Here is a 17,773-nt window from a genome sequence, read left to right as displayed (position 1 = left end):
ACATGATTGTCGTCTTCTTCTGTATCTTCTGTCTTATTCTTCTTTGTGTTCTACTTATTCATCACATTTGTTGTTCCTTGTCCTTCTTGACTTCTTATTCTTTCCTCATCGTCTCCACTCTTGGTCTCTGTCCTGTTCTTCTATGTCTTGTTCCTTGTCCTTCTTCCTTTGTCTTCTTTCTCTTCTGTTTTTTTTGTCCTTGTCTCTGTTTGTTTCTCCTCCTTCATCTCGTCCCTCTTTATCTTCGTTGTGTTCTTCTTCAGCGTCGTCACCTTCTTCTTCTTGTGTGTCTTCTTACTTGTGGTTTTTCTTCGTCTTCTCTTTGTCCTGATCTTCCTCATCCTTCTGTTGTCGTCTTATTCTCCGCATCCTTCTTCTTTCTTCTTCCTTCATCTCCTTCCTCTTCTTTTTGATCTTCTGCCCATTTTTCTTTTTCAACGACTTCTTAGACTTTGTCTTCATTGTCTTTTGCTCCTTCTTCCTTCAACTCTTTCCTCATCTTCGTCGTCTTCTTCTCCTTTACCTCTCCTTTTCTTTGTCTTCTTCTCTTTCTTTTACTCCCTCTTCTCCTTTTTGTCCTCATTCTCTCCTCTGTCTTCGTCGTCTTCTTCTCCTTGTCCTCGTGTTTTTGATTTAACCTCCTTCTCCCCAGTCTTTTTTGTCGTCCTTCTTCTTCTAAACATGTGACAGACTGAGAGACAGAGACCCACCCGTCCTTTTTTTCCCCCTGATTCAGAAGACGTGTGTTTGATTTGGATTCCTTTAACTTTTTGCTGTTTTTTTGTTTTTTTTTATCTCTCCTGTCAGCCTCCAACCGGTCGACATCTGTCTCTGAGACGTCCAGAGACAGAGACAGAGACAGAGAGAGAGAACGAGACAGAGACAGAGAGAGAGAGAGAGAGCGAGAGAGAGACAGAGAACGAGACAGAGATAGAAGGTGGGTAGTCATAACAGAAACTGTGTTGTCTCTGGACGTGGTACGGTTTCGTTGTCATTTAAGGAAACGATAAAACGTTCCCGGCAACAAACAATGGGCTAATCTCTGAGCTCCTTCCTGCTTCACTTTCACACACTTTAGTTTTATTCTTGGTTCGGAGCCACCGGAAACATTCGTAGGCCGCTCTCTAATCATAGTCGATGCTGAATGTGAGCTTCATTCCTTCACAGTGAAGTAAAACACTAAATATGTCCTTTAACAGAGGGAAGTATTTGAGAAGTGAATATATCCAGGAAAAAAAGTGTTCTTACCCAGGGTGCATCACAGTGATGTGTTGTTTCATTTCAGTTCAGGGAGTAATTGGATCAACGACGCTCATGCAAACAGTTCTGTGTTTACAGGAAAATTGGGTTTTCAGGAAATCAAAAGTGAGTGGTTAGAAACTAGGGAAGTCCTGATCAAGTTTTCTTGCCCCCGAATCTGATACCGACCTAATATTGAGTCCCGGTCGGGTCTTAGATGTCCTAAAGTTGGTCCCCAGTACATTCCTAGAGTGTTTCCTTGTCTTCTCCTAGAGTCGACTGGATACATTCCAATAAATCCTCCTGTCTAAGTTAATGTACAGTGGAGAGAGTAGTTCTACTCCAGAAATGTCCTGGTCCTCCAACGCTACCATAAACCCCTTAACCCTCTATGGAGGATTTGTCTCCAGGAAACTTCCCTTCTTTTGTTTTCAACGTTCGGTGTTTGTTGTTGCTGTTTGGGTGAAGCCTTCAGCCTGAGTCGACTCCATGGATTCTGGTTAGTGATTTATTTTGAAGGTCTACGATTTTTGGCAGCTTTGATGCGAGCCAGCCACCATTAACCTCCTGAGACCGAAGCATTTATTTGGAATGCATCTTAATTCCTTTAAGATGTTGAGGTATGAGTACTTGTTAATTTGTTAAATTTTCATGTCATATCAAACTAGAAAATGCTTCACTACCAGTACATGTAGTAAAAAGATGAAAGTGTCTCCTCATGAGGACAACAGGCCTAAATGAAGCAGAATAAGCACCAACGAACCTAAAACATAATGTCCCCATATGAGGGTCTAAGGAGGTTAAAACAAGAAGATTTGACGCTACAGGGATATGATTTTGGTTCATGGCAGACCTGAAATATATAACCTTAATTCTTAGTCTTAATTCTTAACCTCAAAGAAGCATGTTGAGATCCATCTTTATTCCTTTGGCTTCAATAGCATTTGATCTGTTTTTATTTCTTTCTACCCTGTGTAGCTTTTTATTGCTTGATACATTGATGTTGATCTGTGTTTTACATGTTTTATATGACGTGTTGAATGTGAAGCACTTTGGTGCAAATGCTCTTTGCTTTTAAGGTGCTATATAAATGCAACAAACTGAAAGATACCGACCGGCACATCCCTGGTAGAAGAAGGACATAGATGTGCAAGCACCGCTTTATAAAACGTTAAAACATGTTTAAATAATACAGAGAAATAAGAGATTTGGGCTGAGACTGAGCCAAATTCCTAGTTTTGTTTAACTAATGCTGCAAAGCCTAGAGATAGTTACTGTTTATAGTGAGACAAATAGAGTCAGTTTATAACTTCCTGTTGTGGTTTACGCGTTGCCAGGCGACCAGAGATCACCATCCTATCTGCAGAGCCACTGGCCTCCACTTCCTGGTTCCCTGGCGCTGCTGGTGGATTCCCACCTCCGCCTCCTCCTGCTGCTCAGATCTGGGGACCCACGATCCCTCCATCCATACAGGTGAGCCGTGGTTGTATCTTCATATATTCTTCGTCTTCTTCATCTTTTTCCGTTTTGCCTTCTTCTTCTTCTTCTTCTCTTTCTTCTTCCTGACCTTCGTTTCTGTCCTCCCCAGCCTCCTCCGTCCTATGAGGAGGTGATCAGGGAGAAAACACAGGAGCAGGTCCTCCTCCCTTCCTCCTCCACCTCCTCTTCATCACCGCCCCCCCAGCGTCCAGTTCCCGCAAAGACGACCATCGCCACCCAGACTGATGCAGAATCTGCCCCCGACCCCGAGGAGCCACAAGGTGACGGGAACCTTGTCGGATTTTATTTATTTTTCTAAATGAATAAACAGCTTGAGTAAAATTCTTTTTGTCTGTGTGCAGCACAAAGACCAGTGAGGCCACCACGACCACGTCTCCCCTTCACTCCAAAGCCGTCCCATGCTGACGAAGCCACCCTTGCCACCACCAGCCAATCATCGCCCACCTCCTTTGGTTGTAACAGCGTTGCGACAAGCACGCAATGCAGCGACCTCGTCACTGATCTCCCTTTGACCACGACCTCTGGTTCTCAGACTGCCGAGGCGTCTCCTCCCAGCACCTCCTCTCAAGTGCCACTGGAGCGCCCTAGGCCACGCCCACGCTCAAGGGTCGGCATCCAGCCAATCAGCAGAGAGGTTAAAGTTCAGACTTTGGTGAAGCTTCGGGAGGACGGTTTGGCCACGCTAGCCGCCCGCAACCAAAGTGACGCCGCCGGCCAGGAAGCGAGCCAAGGGAAGTACCTTCAGGAGCTGCTTGAGGCGTTCAGCTCGGACGACTGGGGCTTCCCTGATCACCGTAGCGACAGCAGCGGACTAAGCCAATCGGAGAGCGAACAGGAAGAAGAGGAAGAGGACATGGCGACGCTGAGAGCGAGGATACAAGCTTTTGAGCAGCAGCAGCAGCAGCAGCAGCAGCAGCAGCAGCAGGTGGGCGATGGAGCAGTCGAGGGGGGCGTTGTCGCGAAGAAGCCAGAACCGCGACCTCGTCCTCGTCTCCAACCAACCAAATCTGCCCCTCCTGTCATCGCGCCAAAACCCAAAAACTTTTCGCATGGTCTCAAACCATCCAGCAAAGTATTCTGGGAAGACTCGGCTTCAACAGGTGAACCAGACACAACTGGATTAAACCCTAAATCTCAAACTGCTACAGAACCGATTTGTTCACCGGCTCAACCGTCAGTGACTTCAAAACCTCAGTCTGATGCTGAACCCCTCTTATCCAGCGCCCCTGTCCCGGCTCCTAGACCCCCTCCACCTAAACTCGCCGCCTCTGTCGGTGACACACCCAACCCCAAACCCCCGCCCAGACCTGCAGTCGCCCCCAGAGCAGGCAGCGTGGTGGTGCTACACCAGGATAAGAGCGCTACAGACGGGCACACCCCCCCGACTCTGCCCCAGAGACCCTCTGTAGAGGTCGGCAGTGGAGTACCGTCGGAGACCGGAAGTGATGCAGCTCACGCCGCCGCAAACCAAACTGGTGAGTGTCGTCATGGTTAGTGACATTTTCGTTAGTAGTAGCTTCTCTGAAAGTATTTAACCACGGCTTGGTATTGGCTACATGCAGGTCAGTTTGAAGCAAATGATGGTAGAAACTTGTCAATAATGGATGTCCTCGCACTTTTGGGGGTTCCAGTCCTGAATGTCCTTAACTTGGTCCCTTGTAGCTTCCTATTGTTGTCTTCCTTGTCTTCTCCTACAGTCGACTGGATTCGGTCCAATAAATCTTTCTGTCAGAGTTAATGTAGTGTGGAGAGAGGAGCTTGTACCTTGGGATCTCTACTCCAAAATGTTCTGGTCATCCTACACTGACATAAAGTCCCTAAGATTTTTCCTCCAGGATCAACATTCACTGCTTGTTGTTGTTGTTCTTCCCATGTTATTGGCCCCCAAGCTAATAGTGGCTCTTCCTAGGCTTCCAGCTAACTCCGTTCTAGCTTCGTAGGAACCCAGCTAAGAGTAGCTCTCTAGCTTCCTACCTGACGTTAGCTCTTCCTAGCTTGGAGAGGGTAGGTCATGCTTTGACTGTTGAAAATCTCACGCAAACCCATGTGTGGGTTCTCTAGCTCATACATGTTGTGGTCATCCAATGCCATAAACTCCCCAACCCTCTGTGGAATGTTTTTCTTCTTTTAAATGTGTTGCCGTGTTCTTCCTAGCCTCCCAGATATCACAGTAGCTTTTTTTTTCCAGCATCCCAGGCAAACTTTGGCCTTTTTTGAAGCTTTTGATGCTGTTTCAACACACGCAGGAAATGTGCTGCTTCCTGTTTATTCTGCTTATCTGCCAGATAACCTGGATGTGTCGCCCCTGCTGATAAGCACTAATGTTTAATTGTTGACAGATATACTATAGAGTCAGCAGCAGTTCTGATAAGCTTGATTGTTTTGGTCATAGATTTTAGCTGTAACCCCTGTTAGTGTCTGTAGTTGTGTCAGACACTCACTGATAACCATGATTATTTTGTTTCTCTTTTGATTTTACTCACTACTTACTTAGGAAAATGAAACCTAAAGTATTTTTGATTCGCATACCAGGATCCTGGCACTTGAAATTGTGGATGCAAATTTCACAATATTTACTTTAAAATGTTTCCTTCACGTACATGTGGATCCAGATCTATTGAGTCACTGCTTACTCTAAAATAAAAACCCTTTTCTTCAGACTTTGTCGTTATTATATTAATATTTAAGGTAAATATTCAAGTGTTCTTTTATTTATTTTCTGTCTGAGCTGCAGCATCATTTGAAAGATAATATCGGAGCGTTTGTGCGGACATTTATATAAAACTCTCCAATGTTTACCCTGAAACCTCCCTCTGGGATTTGTGGTGATGTCAGGGTGTCTGATTTCTGTACGCTGACTTCTAAACAGAGAGTCACTGTTGACCAAACAAGCAACCAAACGTCTCGTCTCACACTGAACAAAAAGCGAAGACAATGAAAACAGACTCAAGTCTTTCGAGGAAGTGGCTGTTCACTGTTGTCCCTGAAGAAGTTCTAATTTTTTCATAGTACCTACTGAACTTACTGCCTTGTCAGCGGTCTTGTTTTGCTGTCAACAGGCAGAAAGTCTACATCAAATATGTGCATGCACTGCTGATTTAGCGAAGGGCAAATTATGACAACTCACATCCAGTCTATTGTGATAATAAAAATTGTTTAAAACCTTTAAAACTTGTTTTGTAGCTTCCTAGTCTTCTAGCTGATGGTCTTTGTAGTTTCCTAGCCACTCAGGAAGTAGTTGCTTGGTTAGGGTTAGGGTTTAACAATCTCAATTAACAGTACATTTACCTAGCTTCTTAGCCTCCCAATTAATAGTAACTCTTTCTTGCAAATAATAATACATCTTCCTAGCCACCTAGCTAACAGTAGCTTATAGCCTCCTTGGTAGTAGTAGCTCTTCCTAGTTCCCTATCTTCCCCCTGGCTAACGGTACATCTGCCTAGCTTTTTAATCTTCCAATTAAGCTTCTAGCTTCTAGCTTCCTATCCTCCCAGATAATAGTATGGTTTCCTAGCCTCCTTGCTAATAGTAGCTCTTCCTAGCTTCCCAACTAATGGTAGCTCCTCCTAGCTTCCTGGCCTCCCAGCGGAGATAGCTTGTCCTAGCTTTCCAGCTAATGGTCGCTCTTCCAGTTTCCTAGACACCCAGCTAAGTAGTTTGTCCTAGCATCTAGCTAACAGTATCTCCTCTTGGCTCCTCTTTGTCGTGTGTTCAAGTTCAACTTTATGGTCCCGACACAGGAGACACGATACAACTACTCCCTAAATATCCACCAACATCTGAGATTCTTGAAGTCTTGAATTTTTATTTTTTTTTTTACACCGCTGCTACACCATTGTTTTGTATTTTTTTTTGTCGTTTCAGTGAAAGTAGGGAGCGTTCGTCCCGGCGTGCCGACCAAACCAGCAGCACTGACCTCGCCACGCAGAGCCAGCGGTAAGAGAGAAGCTGCAGCACAATGGATTGTTTGAGAGCTTAGAGACGCAACAAATCTAGCTCGTTTGTTGTGAGGCAGAAATATGCAAACGTGTGGAGAGATTTAATGTGGTGTGTTGATTTGTATGTGAGTGTGTGTGTGTGTGTGCGCGCAGCAGAAAGAGAGCGAGTGTTGTATTATGCAATCCAAACCTTGGGAAAGAAAAATGCAGCGATTGTGTGACAGGAAAAAGGCCTCCACTGTTGTGCTTGAGCACTGCGAGCTTGATGCATGGGAATTGTGTTTTGTATGTATTACTCTATGTGTGTGTGTGGATATTTTCAAACTGGCTCATTTATTGGCTGTAACATGAACTTGTGTAAACCAGTAGCTCATTAATGGTCTTTTTGTTTTGAGTTTCGCAGCCTTTAAATCTTCCAGTCACTACTCTCTCTGTATAACGGATGCAGCCACAGACTCTTTCCCACCGAGCAGTGACTGAAACAAAGATTATGCTGTAAAAAAAAAAGAAAAGAAAAAAAGACACATGCAATCTCGACGTGTGTGTGGTATCATCCCTCCCTACAGTCCAGTTGCCGCTAGTTGGATCCAAACGTCAACCTCTCGGCATTAAACAAGAAGCAAACACAAGTAGTGTCCCTCTAGTGGTCGTCTGTGTGTCTAAACATTGAAGCCAAAAAATGCAGTTCCTCCAATGTCCACTAGAGGTGACGATAGCTAACTGCAAAAGTGAGTCAATAACATAAATAAATAACATAAATAAACATTTTAACAGCCTGGAACAAAACACAGGTCCCTTCTCTAGACTTGACTTCCTCTTCCTTAGCTGCTCTTAGTTTCATAGCCTCCGAGCTAATAGTAGCTCTTCTTAGTTTCCTAGCCACACGGCTAATAGTAGCTCTGTCTAGTTTCCCAGCTAACAGTAGCACTTCCTAGCTTCCTGACCCCTCCATTAACAATAGATCTTTCTCACTAACAGTAGCTCTTGCTAGCTTCCTAGCCTCCCTGCTCATAGTAGCTCTTCTTAGCTTCCCATAGTAGCTCTTCCTAGTTTCCTAGTCTCTTGAGAGACTAGGAAACTAGGAAGAGCTACTATTAGTTGGGAAGAGCTACTAATAGTAGCAGCATAGTAGTAGTAGTAGTAGAAGTACTAATAGTAGCTCTTCTTAGCTTTTCCTAGCTCCCTAGCCTCTCAGCTAATAGTAGCTCTTCCTAGTTTCCTAGCTTCCCGACTAAATGTAGCCCTTCCTGTTTTCAAGGTGAATACAGATTTGACTATGATCAAGCGTCAGTGACTTTAGTGCAACAACAAACATCCTTTCAAGGAACTTTGTCCTCATGAAGCACTTTCTTAGTGCATAATTAGCAGTGAATCACCCCAAAAAACAATAATAAACTACCACATGTCTTTGGATCACACATATCTGCACATATGTTCAAGCCCCAGCAGAGGGCGCTACTTCCTCACAAAAAGCCAGTTCAGGTTTTGGTGGTGTTAGTCTTCAGCTGAGCATGTGCCATTGTTATGTCACAACCAGAAGGCAAAACAGCTTAACAGGGATATAAACAGTCAAAGTCACAATGTTTGGCAACAATCCACAAGTAAATCAGCAGCGGAAGCTGATCTCTTGTCTCTTGACCGGCCTGTGTATATATTTAAACATGTCGGATGAGTAATCCACTCTGACTTCTGCTCTCCACCTCCAGCCCCAAATCTGGCCCCTAAACCCACCGGAGTTTCACCAGCCGCCCCAGATCCAAACACAGTCCAAGCTAAACCTACAGCTGCTGCCCCGACTATAGCCCCCAAACCTACGGGGCCGGCCCCGGCCAAACCCCCAACTCCAGCTCCAGCTCCAGCTTTGAGGAAAGGTCCTGTGCTCCAGACCAAAGCAGAACCTGCCAACGCTGCAAACCCAACCTCCTCGGACCCACCTCTTCCTCCACGGTAGGAAAGAGAGTCACAACAACAACAATCTTTGTCAGTTAAATAGGAACGTCATCTTCTTTTATCTGGGGACACCATGTGGTTAAGGAATTTCCTACGTTTTGTGTGGTGCATTCACACGGGACAAGGGAACTAACTAATTTGAGATAATTACGGACATTAACCCTGGTTATGGAGTTAGTGTTATCTAGTATTACTTTCATACCACTATGTTTCTTGACAGCTTCAGTCACATTGCAGATTTGGGTTAATAATGAAAAATGTATTTTTAAAATGAAAACATGATGTGGTTTCATCCTTCTAATAATATTTCCTGATTTCCTCTGATGCTTTTCACTCAAAGCGGTTTGATTTATAACCCGTCCTTCATGATTCTTGAGTGAAAAGAGGCAGATAACCTGTGATTAAACTAATCCAGTGCCTAACTAAAGCAAATGTAAGTAATATGTAAAAATTGCTGCTTTCTTTTTTCCTTTTTCCAGTCCATCCAGTGTGAAACTCCTTCCTCTTCGTCCTCCACCAATCAAATCCACCCCGGGGAGGCCGCCACCTCCAGCTACAACCAACCAGATCCCTCCTGCTTCTAAGACGACTCCCACCAACCAGTCTTCGTCATCGTCATCATCATCATCATCATCACCACAGACTCCTCCTCCTCCTTCATTAACAGCCAGTCAGACTCAAGCTCAGAAGGCACCAAAGAGAGGCCCCCCTCTTCCACCACGCCCCAAACCTGGACACCCTCTCTACAACAGCTACGTGGTACGCCCACAAAACCTAGATACACAAACACGATTGTTTTTTTGTGTTTTATTTTTATCTACTTTGATTGTTCGTTCCTCAGAAACAGGAAGTCCTGATTGTGCTCGATGACCCGACCCCCTCACCCTCTGAGCCTCAGTCGGACGAAGGGAAGGTTCCTTCCACCGTCACGCCTCCCGTCAACCCGTCTCAATGTCTCCTGGACCTGGACACCCAACCAGAGCCTGTCCAGGACCAGGACAGCCAGTCGAAATCTGGGTTAGAAGGCCTGAGCATATCAGACTCCCAGGTACTGCTAAAGCTAGCTTTGTCTGTGCTGAAATATAACGGACTGTTATTGTGACGTTCTTAGGAACAAACCACTTGTCAACTTGTCAAAAAAAAAAAAGAGTCCAGATGTCGCATAGCTGCATGGACATATAAGTTAGACTTCAAAGGATTTCTATTAAAATATTAATACTAAAACACCTCCTTAAATTTGAAAGGAGGAAGAGCTACTATTAGTTGGGAGGCTAGGAAGAGCTAATGTTAGCTGGAAGGCTAGGAATATCTACTTTCATCTAGGAAGAGATATTATTCAGTTGGATGTTTGGGTGAGTTACTATTAGCTTGGAAGTTACAGAGAGCTACTGTTTGCTGGAAGGCTAGGAAGAGCTACTATTAGGTTCAAAGTCAGGAAGAGCTACTATTACCTTGGAAGTTATGGAGAACTACTATTAGCTGGGAGGTTAAGAAGTGCTACTATTAGCTGGGAGGCTAGGAAGAGCTACTTTCAGCTCAGAAGCTAGGAAGAGCTATTTGGTTGGATGTTTGTGTGAGCTACTATTAGCTTGGAAGTTACAGAAAGCTACTGTTAGCTGGGATGCTAGGAAGCTAGAATCTCTCAACCCATCATAGGTTTGATTGTAGAGGATATATGTTGATGGTTGTTTTGTTTTCTTTGATTCTTCAGTCCATCCTTCCTGTGCAGCCTTCTGAGCAGAAAGAGCAGCCAGACCCTCCTCTGGTCAGGTGAGACTCACAAACGCAAATAATATAATATTTAATGGAATTACTTGCCCGTGGGTTCGTCTACTCATCCCATGTCCCTGCAGCGGTCCTCGATGCGTCGCCGTGTTTGACTACGAGGGAGAGGAAGAGGACGAGCTCACCTTCTCCCAGGGCGACGTCATCTCCCTCCTAGAGCTCGTTGGGGAAGAGTGGGGGCGTGGCCAGATCCACGGGCGAATCGGAATATTCCCCCTGAACTTCGTAGAAGTGGTGGAGCCCCTCCCACAGCCGACGACGTCGACCGGGGAAACGACCAAGACACCACGGACGGACACAACAGTGATAGAGAGTACGGGTGAGCAGGAATATTTATTGATCTAGGAGACTTTCAGCAAATTTTAAAGCGTTTAAAATGGTTGTGGATATTGAGCTAATGTCAGTTTTACCTTTTTCTTTCACATTTGTGATCAACAGCACCAAAGAAGTCACAGATCCCAGACTCAGAGGTGAGTTTGTTTTACGGGGAGGTAGTCAGAAATATAATTTTGTTGTGAATCGAAACCACAGGATGTTCCCATCTATGTATTTTCAAAATGAAGGCATAATTTTTGGTCTTCAGTAGTTATTTATTTATCTAGTTATTTAAGGTTTGCCTTAAATAAAGAACACATCCCTGTAGCATCAAAACTTCTTCTTCTGTTTTAAGCCTTTATGGGGCGAGGAACCATATCTGGTAACTTTGTTCCTCTCATTGAGGTTTATTGTCATGTGGTTTTCATTCAGCCAATCAGAGAAGATCAAGGGAACATTCTCAGGTCTAATCTTCTGTGGTTATTGATGTGCTGCTACAGGCAGAGGAGTGGGCTGTGGCTCTGTTCGACTTCCCCGGTCAGACTGCAGAGGATCTGTCCTTCCACAAGGGGGCGATGATCCAGGTGACGGAGCACATCGATGCAGAGTGGAGGAGAGGAAGACTGGATGGGAAGGAGGGGCTTTACCCTGCGGCCTTCACGAAACCCTGCCAGGGTAAAGGGTTTTAGGTGTGTAGCCGAAAGGGGTGAAGGGTTAGTGGTGAGTCTAACTTCCTCCTCTTCCTCTTGTTTCTGCAGCTCAGCCAATCCCAGACCAGGAAGCTGAGGTTAAAGGAGTGGCCAAGGCTCTGTTTGACTTCACAGCAGAGAGCGAGGAGGAGCTCACACTAAAGGTGATTTGATTTTTTTTTTTTTTTTTTTTTTTATTACCTGGTGCAGCCAGACTAAAATACCAAGCAGGATTTCTGTCCTTGGTGAAAATGTTGTGTGTAGGGAGGTTCCGGTTAACTTCTACCTGGCAAGCTATCAATTTCGCTACATAAAAATCAGAAATAAATCATATTTTAACCATTTATAAAACGATGTGCTGCCTTAAAGCAATTTACAACCAACTAAAGCCATTTTTTGTGAAAAACTCAGAAACTCCACAACCCTCAAATAACTACTATTACTCTCCTGTCCATCCTGTCCATCAACACAACAAGGAATTTCTGTGATTCTTCTTAAAATAATCTTTTACTAATTTAGGCCAGAATTTCATAGCCAGACAATATTTTCTTCAGAATATAAATTAGTTAACTAGACACACTGGATAGCCCAGCGACCATTTAGTTGTCCATCACTACATTAAGCCCCGCCCACATGGTCTGATTGGCCCGTAACATCAACATAAGAGCATAATCAGTTCCCAATGGAGAGACTCCAAAAAAAAAAGATTGGAAAAAACTCTTTTAAACCCTTAATTGTTTGTCGTCTGCAGGTCGGTGACGTTGTCACACAGGTGGAGTCTCTGGATGAGCAGTGGATTATGGGAGTTGTGGGCGGGAAGCGTGGGATCGTGCCTAAAAACTACATTTCACTTTTTTGAGCAGAAATTCCAAAACAGACGATGGGGAAAAAACAAAAGTTCTTCTGGTAAACGAGTCTGGATTTGTTTTTTTGTTTTCCTTTTTAATGGAAACCTTATTTTTGACACCACGGGGAGTTCATGACTAGAAGGACACAACAATGAGATCTGGCATATTTTTTTTTTTTTTTGTTTGTTTTTTCTCCACACGAGGTGGGTTGGTTACTAAAGAGGAGAACTCTGACCCAGAGCTGAATGGACCTTTGAATGTCTTAACTACCAATTGTTGGGATTACTTCTGCACATGTGGACTACAGTTGCTATTTTTGGTTCATTGGACTCAAGAAAATCCCCCCAAAAAATAACTCTTAAAGCACAACTGCCTTAACTCTGAGCTCGTTAAAAATGGATCTACAAATCGATCCACGCGATGGGGGAAACGATGGATAAAGAAGATCTGAAATTTGGACGTTTGCTCCACAAATCCACCTTTAGACGACTTCCATCTCTCTCTATGTCTTTGGTATCCGATGTTAAAAGTTTTGCGACGTGTCTGTGAATGTGAAATTAGGCCGACTTGCGGGATTCAAGCTAAAATGGACTAATTGCCTTTTGACTAATTGAATATATCTGATAGCTGTTCTCATGCCGAGCCACAAGACGTTAGAAAACATGGAGCTCTGACCTGTATCGTTACATCATATGTGACAAAATGTACTTTTTTTGAGAAAAGGTAAGTACGAAATATTTGGTTATTTGGAATAACCGTACAAAAGTGTTTTGCATTATGACACCTGTAGCTATATTTTAAACGTCTATGAATTTATGTTTTTTTTTTTTTTTTTGTCTACTACACTCCCTGGAGCTTTGACGGTTAAATCATTCCACTTGACATGAGGAACACTAAAGCCAGTTTTAAGGCTGTGAACGTACGCATCATGTAGGTGACAATTAAAAGACGTTGCCATCTTGTTTCCTTAACACAAACTTGTGCTGCCTTTGGGAAAAGTTGTGCGATACGTTTTAATTAAACACATCTGAATTTAAGAGCATGAATAAATGGCAAGCAGGCATGTGTTTCACTAATAAACTAAAGGAAACGACCGGTGGCTGCTGTAAAGTCTTTAAAGTCTTAAAGTTTTGACATTAAGGATCAAAAAGCTTGTTTGACGGGTTAATTTCTAAGAAGGAATCCCCCGTTCCCAGACTGAACGTGAGTCGTATTTGTCAACTGAAAGTCAGAATGACGCTGATGATCCGCGGTGATCACAGATTTCAGATTATTTTAAGGTAATAAACTAATAAACGTTGTCTTTAGTTATATGTGTAACACTTAAAAGTCCAAAATGTTCAAATCAAAACTAAATAAGTTGCTTTTCACATGGTCAACAATTTTCCAGTGTTTATTTATTGTCTGTGCCATGTGATTCTGTACGTCTGTGAAGCCAAATTTACATATAGATGCCAGATGATGGTAGATGAGCAGTATTTTACTTAAATAGTTGTGTCTTGACGAGTTGTTTTCAAATTAATTTGTGACATGTTAAGAGTCCTGAAGAGGCGTTTGTGTAAAAGAAACAAAATCATCTACATTTACTACAGTAGCTTTTCGTATTTTCTCATATTTTAACAGTCAATAATTTTTGCCGCATCTGCTGCTGTGCAGAGAAACCAGATCAGATCATTACGACCGATTTGGTGGCAGCTGATCAGAAAACATATTTTGCTTGACGTCTTTACCTTGTTGGAGTGGTTCTGTAGCAGTTGAGTGACTGTAAATGTCGTGTGAGTGTAAGACAGAAATCTCATGTTTAACCAAACATTCCAACTTTTTTTTTCAATGCAAATAAAACTTTGACACATTTTGTCACTTTTTCTCACTTGTATTTTATTTAATTTTTTTGAAAGTGCAAAATAGCTGCTTTTAAAAGACATTAATCTTCCATAAAGATCCACAAGTTAGATTACTGGCAAACTCAGTTGAAGACCCTAACCCAACTCTTTCCTTGATAATATACTCCCTCAGAATTCTCTACTTTTCTGCAAATTCTCAGTAATTACTAATGATTATCAGCGGCTCATACGTCAGATCAGCAGTTACACAACAGCACAAGGGTTCACATTAGATACTGACAACAAGGGTATACATACTTTTGCAACTCACAGATATGAACAAATGATTCATTTTCTTGAATAAAAAAGAAAGAAGTACAACATTTCTGTTCAATTTGTTTGACTGGTTTTTCTTTGTCTACTCACAGGAGACGCAACAAATGTAACTAATGTATTTTCATAAATTACTCTTACTTGCTGTATTTCTAGCCACACAATGGTCTGTCAGTTTATCAACAAATGCGGCAAACAGTTATTCGGCTAAATCGGGCCAATTTTGTCAAATTAGCAAATCATAGTTTTTCATTTGTCCATCCCTGTAGACATCAGAGTGTTTAACAACTGAAAACCAATGAACCGTTCCATGTCTTTTCCATACGTTTGATCTGAGTTTCCTGGGAGATCTGGGAACATTCTGGGTCTGTGCCGGCGTCTCTCCCTAGCTCATCAGTTCTGGCAAACCCCCGGATGGAGGCGCCCAGGGAAAATCCTCTCCAGATGGCCCAACCATGTCAGCTAGGCCCTTTTAAATGGAAAGAGCAATGACTCTTGTCCATATGTCCCAGTTCCTCATCCTCTTCATCTCCCAGCGTGAACCCAGCTAAGGAACCAACCTTTCAGCTGCTTGTATCCCCAATGCCATCCCTTCCATCACTACCCAAAGCTCATGAACATAGGTGAGGATTTGGTCGTAGATCTACTGGTAAATCCAAAGCTTTGCTCAGCTCCCTCTTCATCATGACAGTCCAACATCTCTCTCCATTTAACCATCACTCGTGAACAACCTCCCAAGATACTTGAAGTCCTTCGCTTTGGGCTGGAACTCATCCCCAACTCAAGAGACAATCCATCATTTTCTAGGAGAGCACAGTGGCATTGGACTTGGAGGTGCTGACCCTCATATCAACACAGTAGAGATTCATATATTGAAAAGGTTTTGGTCAAACAACATGAAAATGGTGCACAAAAGATGTATAATCATGTGAAGAAACTACTACAGAAACTGTAAGTCGCTATAAAGACTGCCTACCACCTAATTTCTCAATTTCATCCTATATATGTAAATCAGGATTAAACATAAGCCTGCCCTATCTGTCTATTTGACTTTAATGAACTTGGCAGTGGCTCCAAAATAAAGAGGACGAAGTCCAGCATAGAGCGGCTGAGTGAATGTGGTCTGGACTCTGTGGAGGAGAGTCATGGTTTCGGAGACGCTGTAGAAAGACAGAAGACCTGCTCTGTGATCCAGGTACACTCCTACTCTGGAGGAAACAGGACCTGAGACAGAAGTTGAGACTTTGTTGTAGTAAAAATTATAACTGTTTGTAAAACAACGTAATGTCCAAGATTTGTCATTGAATCCAAATCCACATTCATTCCCTGCTCTCCTGATATTCTTGTATGCCACTGCTATATAAACTCCTCCTCCTCCTCTCCACTCCACCTCCCAGTAACATCGTCCAGTCAGACTCTCTCTACTCAGGACCTGAGGATAATCAGTGAATCTGTCTGGATGATCAGAATAAGACTGAGGTTGATCCATTAATGTTACTTTCCTGTTTCCCACAGATAATAACAGCAGTGTGTGTGCTGTGTTTGGATCCAGTGTGATTTGACGTGAATATTTCCAGAATTCATCTCTGGTCTTTAGCTCTGGTTGTGGCAGTAAAACATCCACTTCAGTCACTGTCACTGAGATGTTTGTCCATGTCTCTCTCAGAATGTCCTGTAGTTTCTCTCTGGTCTCTGTCACAGCTGCTTTCACGTCCTTAAAGTTCCTCTGAGGAAGAATCTTGATGCTGGATGAGTGTGTAGACTCACTGGGTGGTGGCAGTGAGGGGTAGTTGTGTAGAAACTGGTTGTGATCCTCTGTCTTTAAGAGCTGCTTCAGCTTGGAGCCTTTCCTCTCCAGCTCAGTGATCTGCTGCTCCAACTTCTCCTCAACATCTTTGACTCGACTCTCTTCAGTTTCCTGCTGGGATCTGACCAGCTGCTCCACATCAGAGCTTCTTTTCTGGAGGAGACGGATCATCTCAGTGAAGATCTCCTTACTGTCCTTCACTGTTTTATCAGCAGAGTCTTTGATGGCCTTCAGCTCCTGTCTAAGCAGCTCCACATCTTTCTTTCTCTCCTGGATTTCCTGCAGGATGTTTTGTAGCATTACCTCCACCTCCTTCTGCTTCTCAGTCCTTTCTGCTGCAGCTGGGACTGTTTCATGGCCTTTATGTTCATCCATTGTGCAGAGATAACAGATACTCTGCTGATCAGTACGACAGAAAATCTTCATCACCTCATCATGACGAGAGCAGATGTTCTCCTGGAGCTTCTTGGAGGGCTCCACCAGCTTGTGTTTCTTTAATGGAGCTGCACCATAGTGAGGTTGGAGGTGTTTCTCACAGTAAGAGGCCAGACAGACCAGACAGGACTTGAAGGCTTTCAGCTTCCTCCCAGTGCAGACATCACAGGCCACATCTTCAGGTCCAGCATAGCAGTGATCAGCTCGAGCAGCTTGGAGTCCAGTCATCTTCAGCTGCTCCACTAACTCTGCTAACATGGTGTTTTTCTCCAGGACAGGCCTCGGTATGAAAGTCTTCCTGCACTGAGGGCAGCTGTAGATTCCCTTCTGGTCTTCTCCATCCCAGTGTCTTTTAATACAGTTCATGCAATAGTTGTGTCCACAGGGAAGAGTCACAGGATCCTTCAGTAGATCCAGACAAATGGAACAAGAGATTTTTGTGAAATCCATCTCAGTCCGCTGCGCCATTTCATCTCTCACAAACAGTAAACTTTCTCAGCAGTAAATGAAAGCATCACACTGGAGGCCCAACCCATTTCGCTGGGCTAGTCAGGTTTGACAGCATAGTGATTCCACCAATCATTTAGCTGGCAGAGTTCTGTAAAGTAAGACACCAGGAAATAAACTGTGATGCCGAAGAACTTTGTGTTGGAGAGAAGGGAGGAGTTATCAAACGTTTTCAGGCTTGAGTTAAAGCAGTGGTTATTGTTGACATTTCCACTGCTACATGAATGTTTACAGGAACTGATCCGTAACATTTTATGTCGTACATTGCTTATATTTGTATTTTGAAATCAACATCACAGACGTTGATTTTCATAACATTAAAAAAATAAAGCAAATCCAAAGGTATGTAAGGATTCTAAAACCAGTCTGGCAGTTGGTTGACAGATAAACTGGGTGACGTTTTTCACCTGTTGGACTAGTTTGTTGAAGTGCGCTGTACTGTACTCTACATGTTTCCTTCAATCTGATGTATGTAGCTATGACAAAGGTTTGTTTATTTTGTCTCTCCTTCTCTTCTTGTCTGTGCTCTGTTTCTACCCGGCTGGTCTTCCGCAGATGTACCCCTCCATGTGAGCTGGGTTCTGCTCAAGGTTTCTTCCTGTTA

General features: G+C 43.4%; 2 protein-coding genes across 2 annotated transcripts in view; one reads left to right on the top strand and one right to left on the bottom strand.

The window, feature by feature from the left end:
- The window catches only part of LOC125014597 (SH3 domain-containing protein 19-like), a 27,473-nt gene extending 13,349 nt beyond the window's left edge, over nucleotides 1-14,124 (top strand). Inside the window, exons 4-17 of the mRNA XM_047595818.1 lie at nucleotides 808-937; nucleotides 2,577-2,712; nucleotides 2,828-2,999; nucleotides 3,081-4,214; nucleotides 6,604-6,675; nucleotides 8,384-8,624; nucleotides 9,107-9,386; nucleotides 9,469-9,675; nucleotides 10,339-10,397; nucleotides 10,481-10,731; nucleotides 10,851-10,882; nucleotides 11,228-11,402; nucleotides 11,486-11,580; nucleotides 12,168-14,124. Of these exons, the coding sequence (XP_047451774.1) occupies nucleotides 808-937; nucleotides 2,577-2,712; nucleotides 2,828-2,999; nucleotides 3,081-4,214; nucleotides 6,604-6,675; nucleotides 8,384-8,624; nucleotides 9,107-9,386; nucleotides 9,469-9,675; nucleotides 10,339-10,397; nucleotides 10,481-10,731; nucleotides 10,851-10,882; nucleotides 11,228-11,402; nucleotides 11,486-11,580; nucleotides 12,168-12,275 (3,092 nt within the window). The 3' untranslated portion in view covers nucleotides 12,276-14,124. The remainder of the gene's footprint in view (nucleotides 1-807; nucleotides 938-2,576; nucleotides 2,713-2,827; nucleotides 3,000-3,080; nucleotides 4,215-6,603; nucleotides 6,676-8,383; nucleotides 8,625-9,106; nucleotides 9,387-9,468; nucleotides 9,676-10,338; nucleotides 10,398-10,480; nucleotides 10,732-10,850; nucleotides 10,883-11,227; nucleotides 11,403-11,485; nucleotides 11,581-12,167) is intronic.
- On the bottom strand, nucleotides 14,122-17,773 carry LOC125014704 (tripartite motif-containing protein 16-like). The gene is made up of 2 exons (XM_047596001.1): nucleotides 15,728-17,773; nucleotides 14,122-15,646 (listed from the first exon to the last, which is right to left on the bottom strand). Exons 1-2 carry the CDS (start codon nucleotides 17,128-17,130, stop codon nucleotides 15,463-15,465), a joined length of 1,587 nt encoding a protein of 528 aa, XP_047451957.1. The 5' UTR covers nucleotides 17,131-17,773; the 3' UTR covers nucleotides 14,122-15,462.

Source organism: Mugil cephalus, chromosome 1, assembly GCF_022458985.1.
Source record: "Mugil cephalus isolate CIBA_MC_2020 chromosome 1, CIBA_Mcephalus_1.1, whole genome shotgun sequence".
NCBI lineage: Eukaryota > Metazoa > Chordata > Actinopteri > Mugiliformes > Mugilidae > Mugil > Mugil cephalus.
This window is presented reverse-complemented; position numbering and strand designations above follow the sequence as displayed.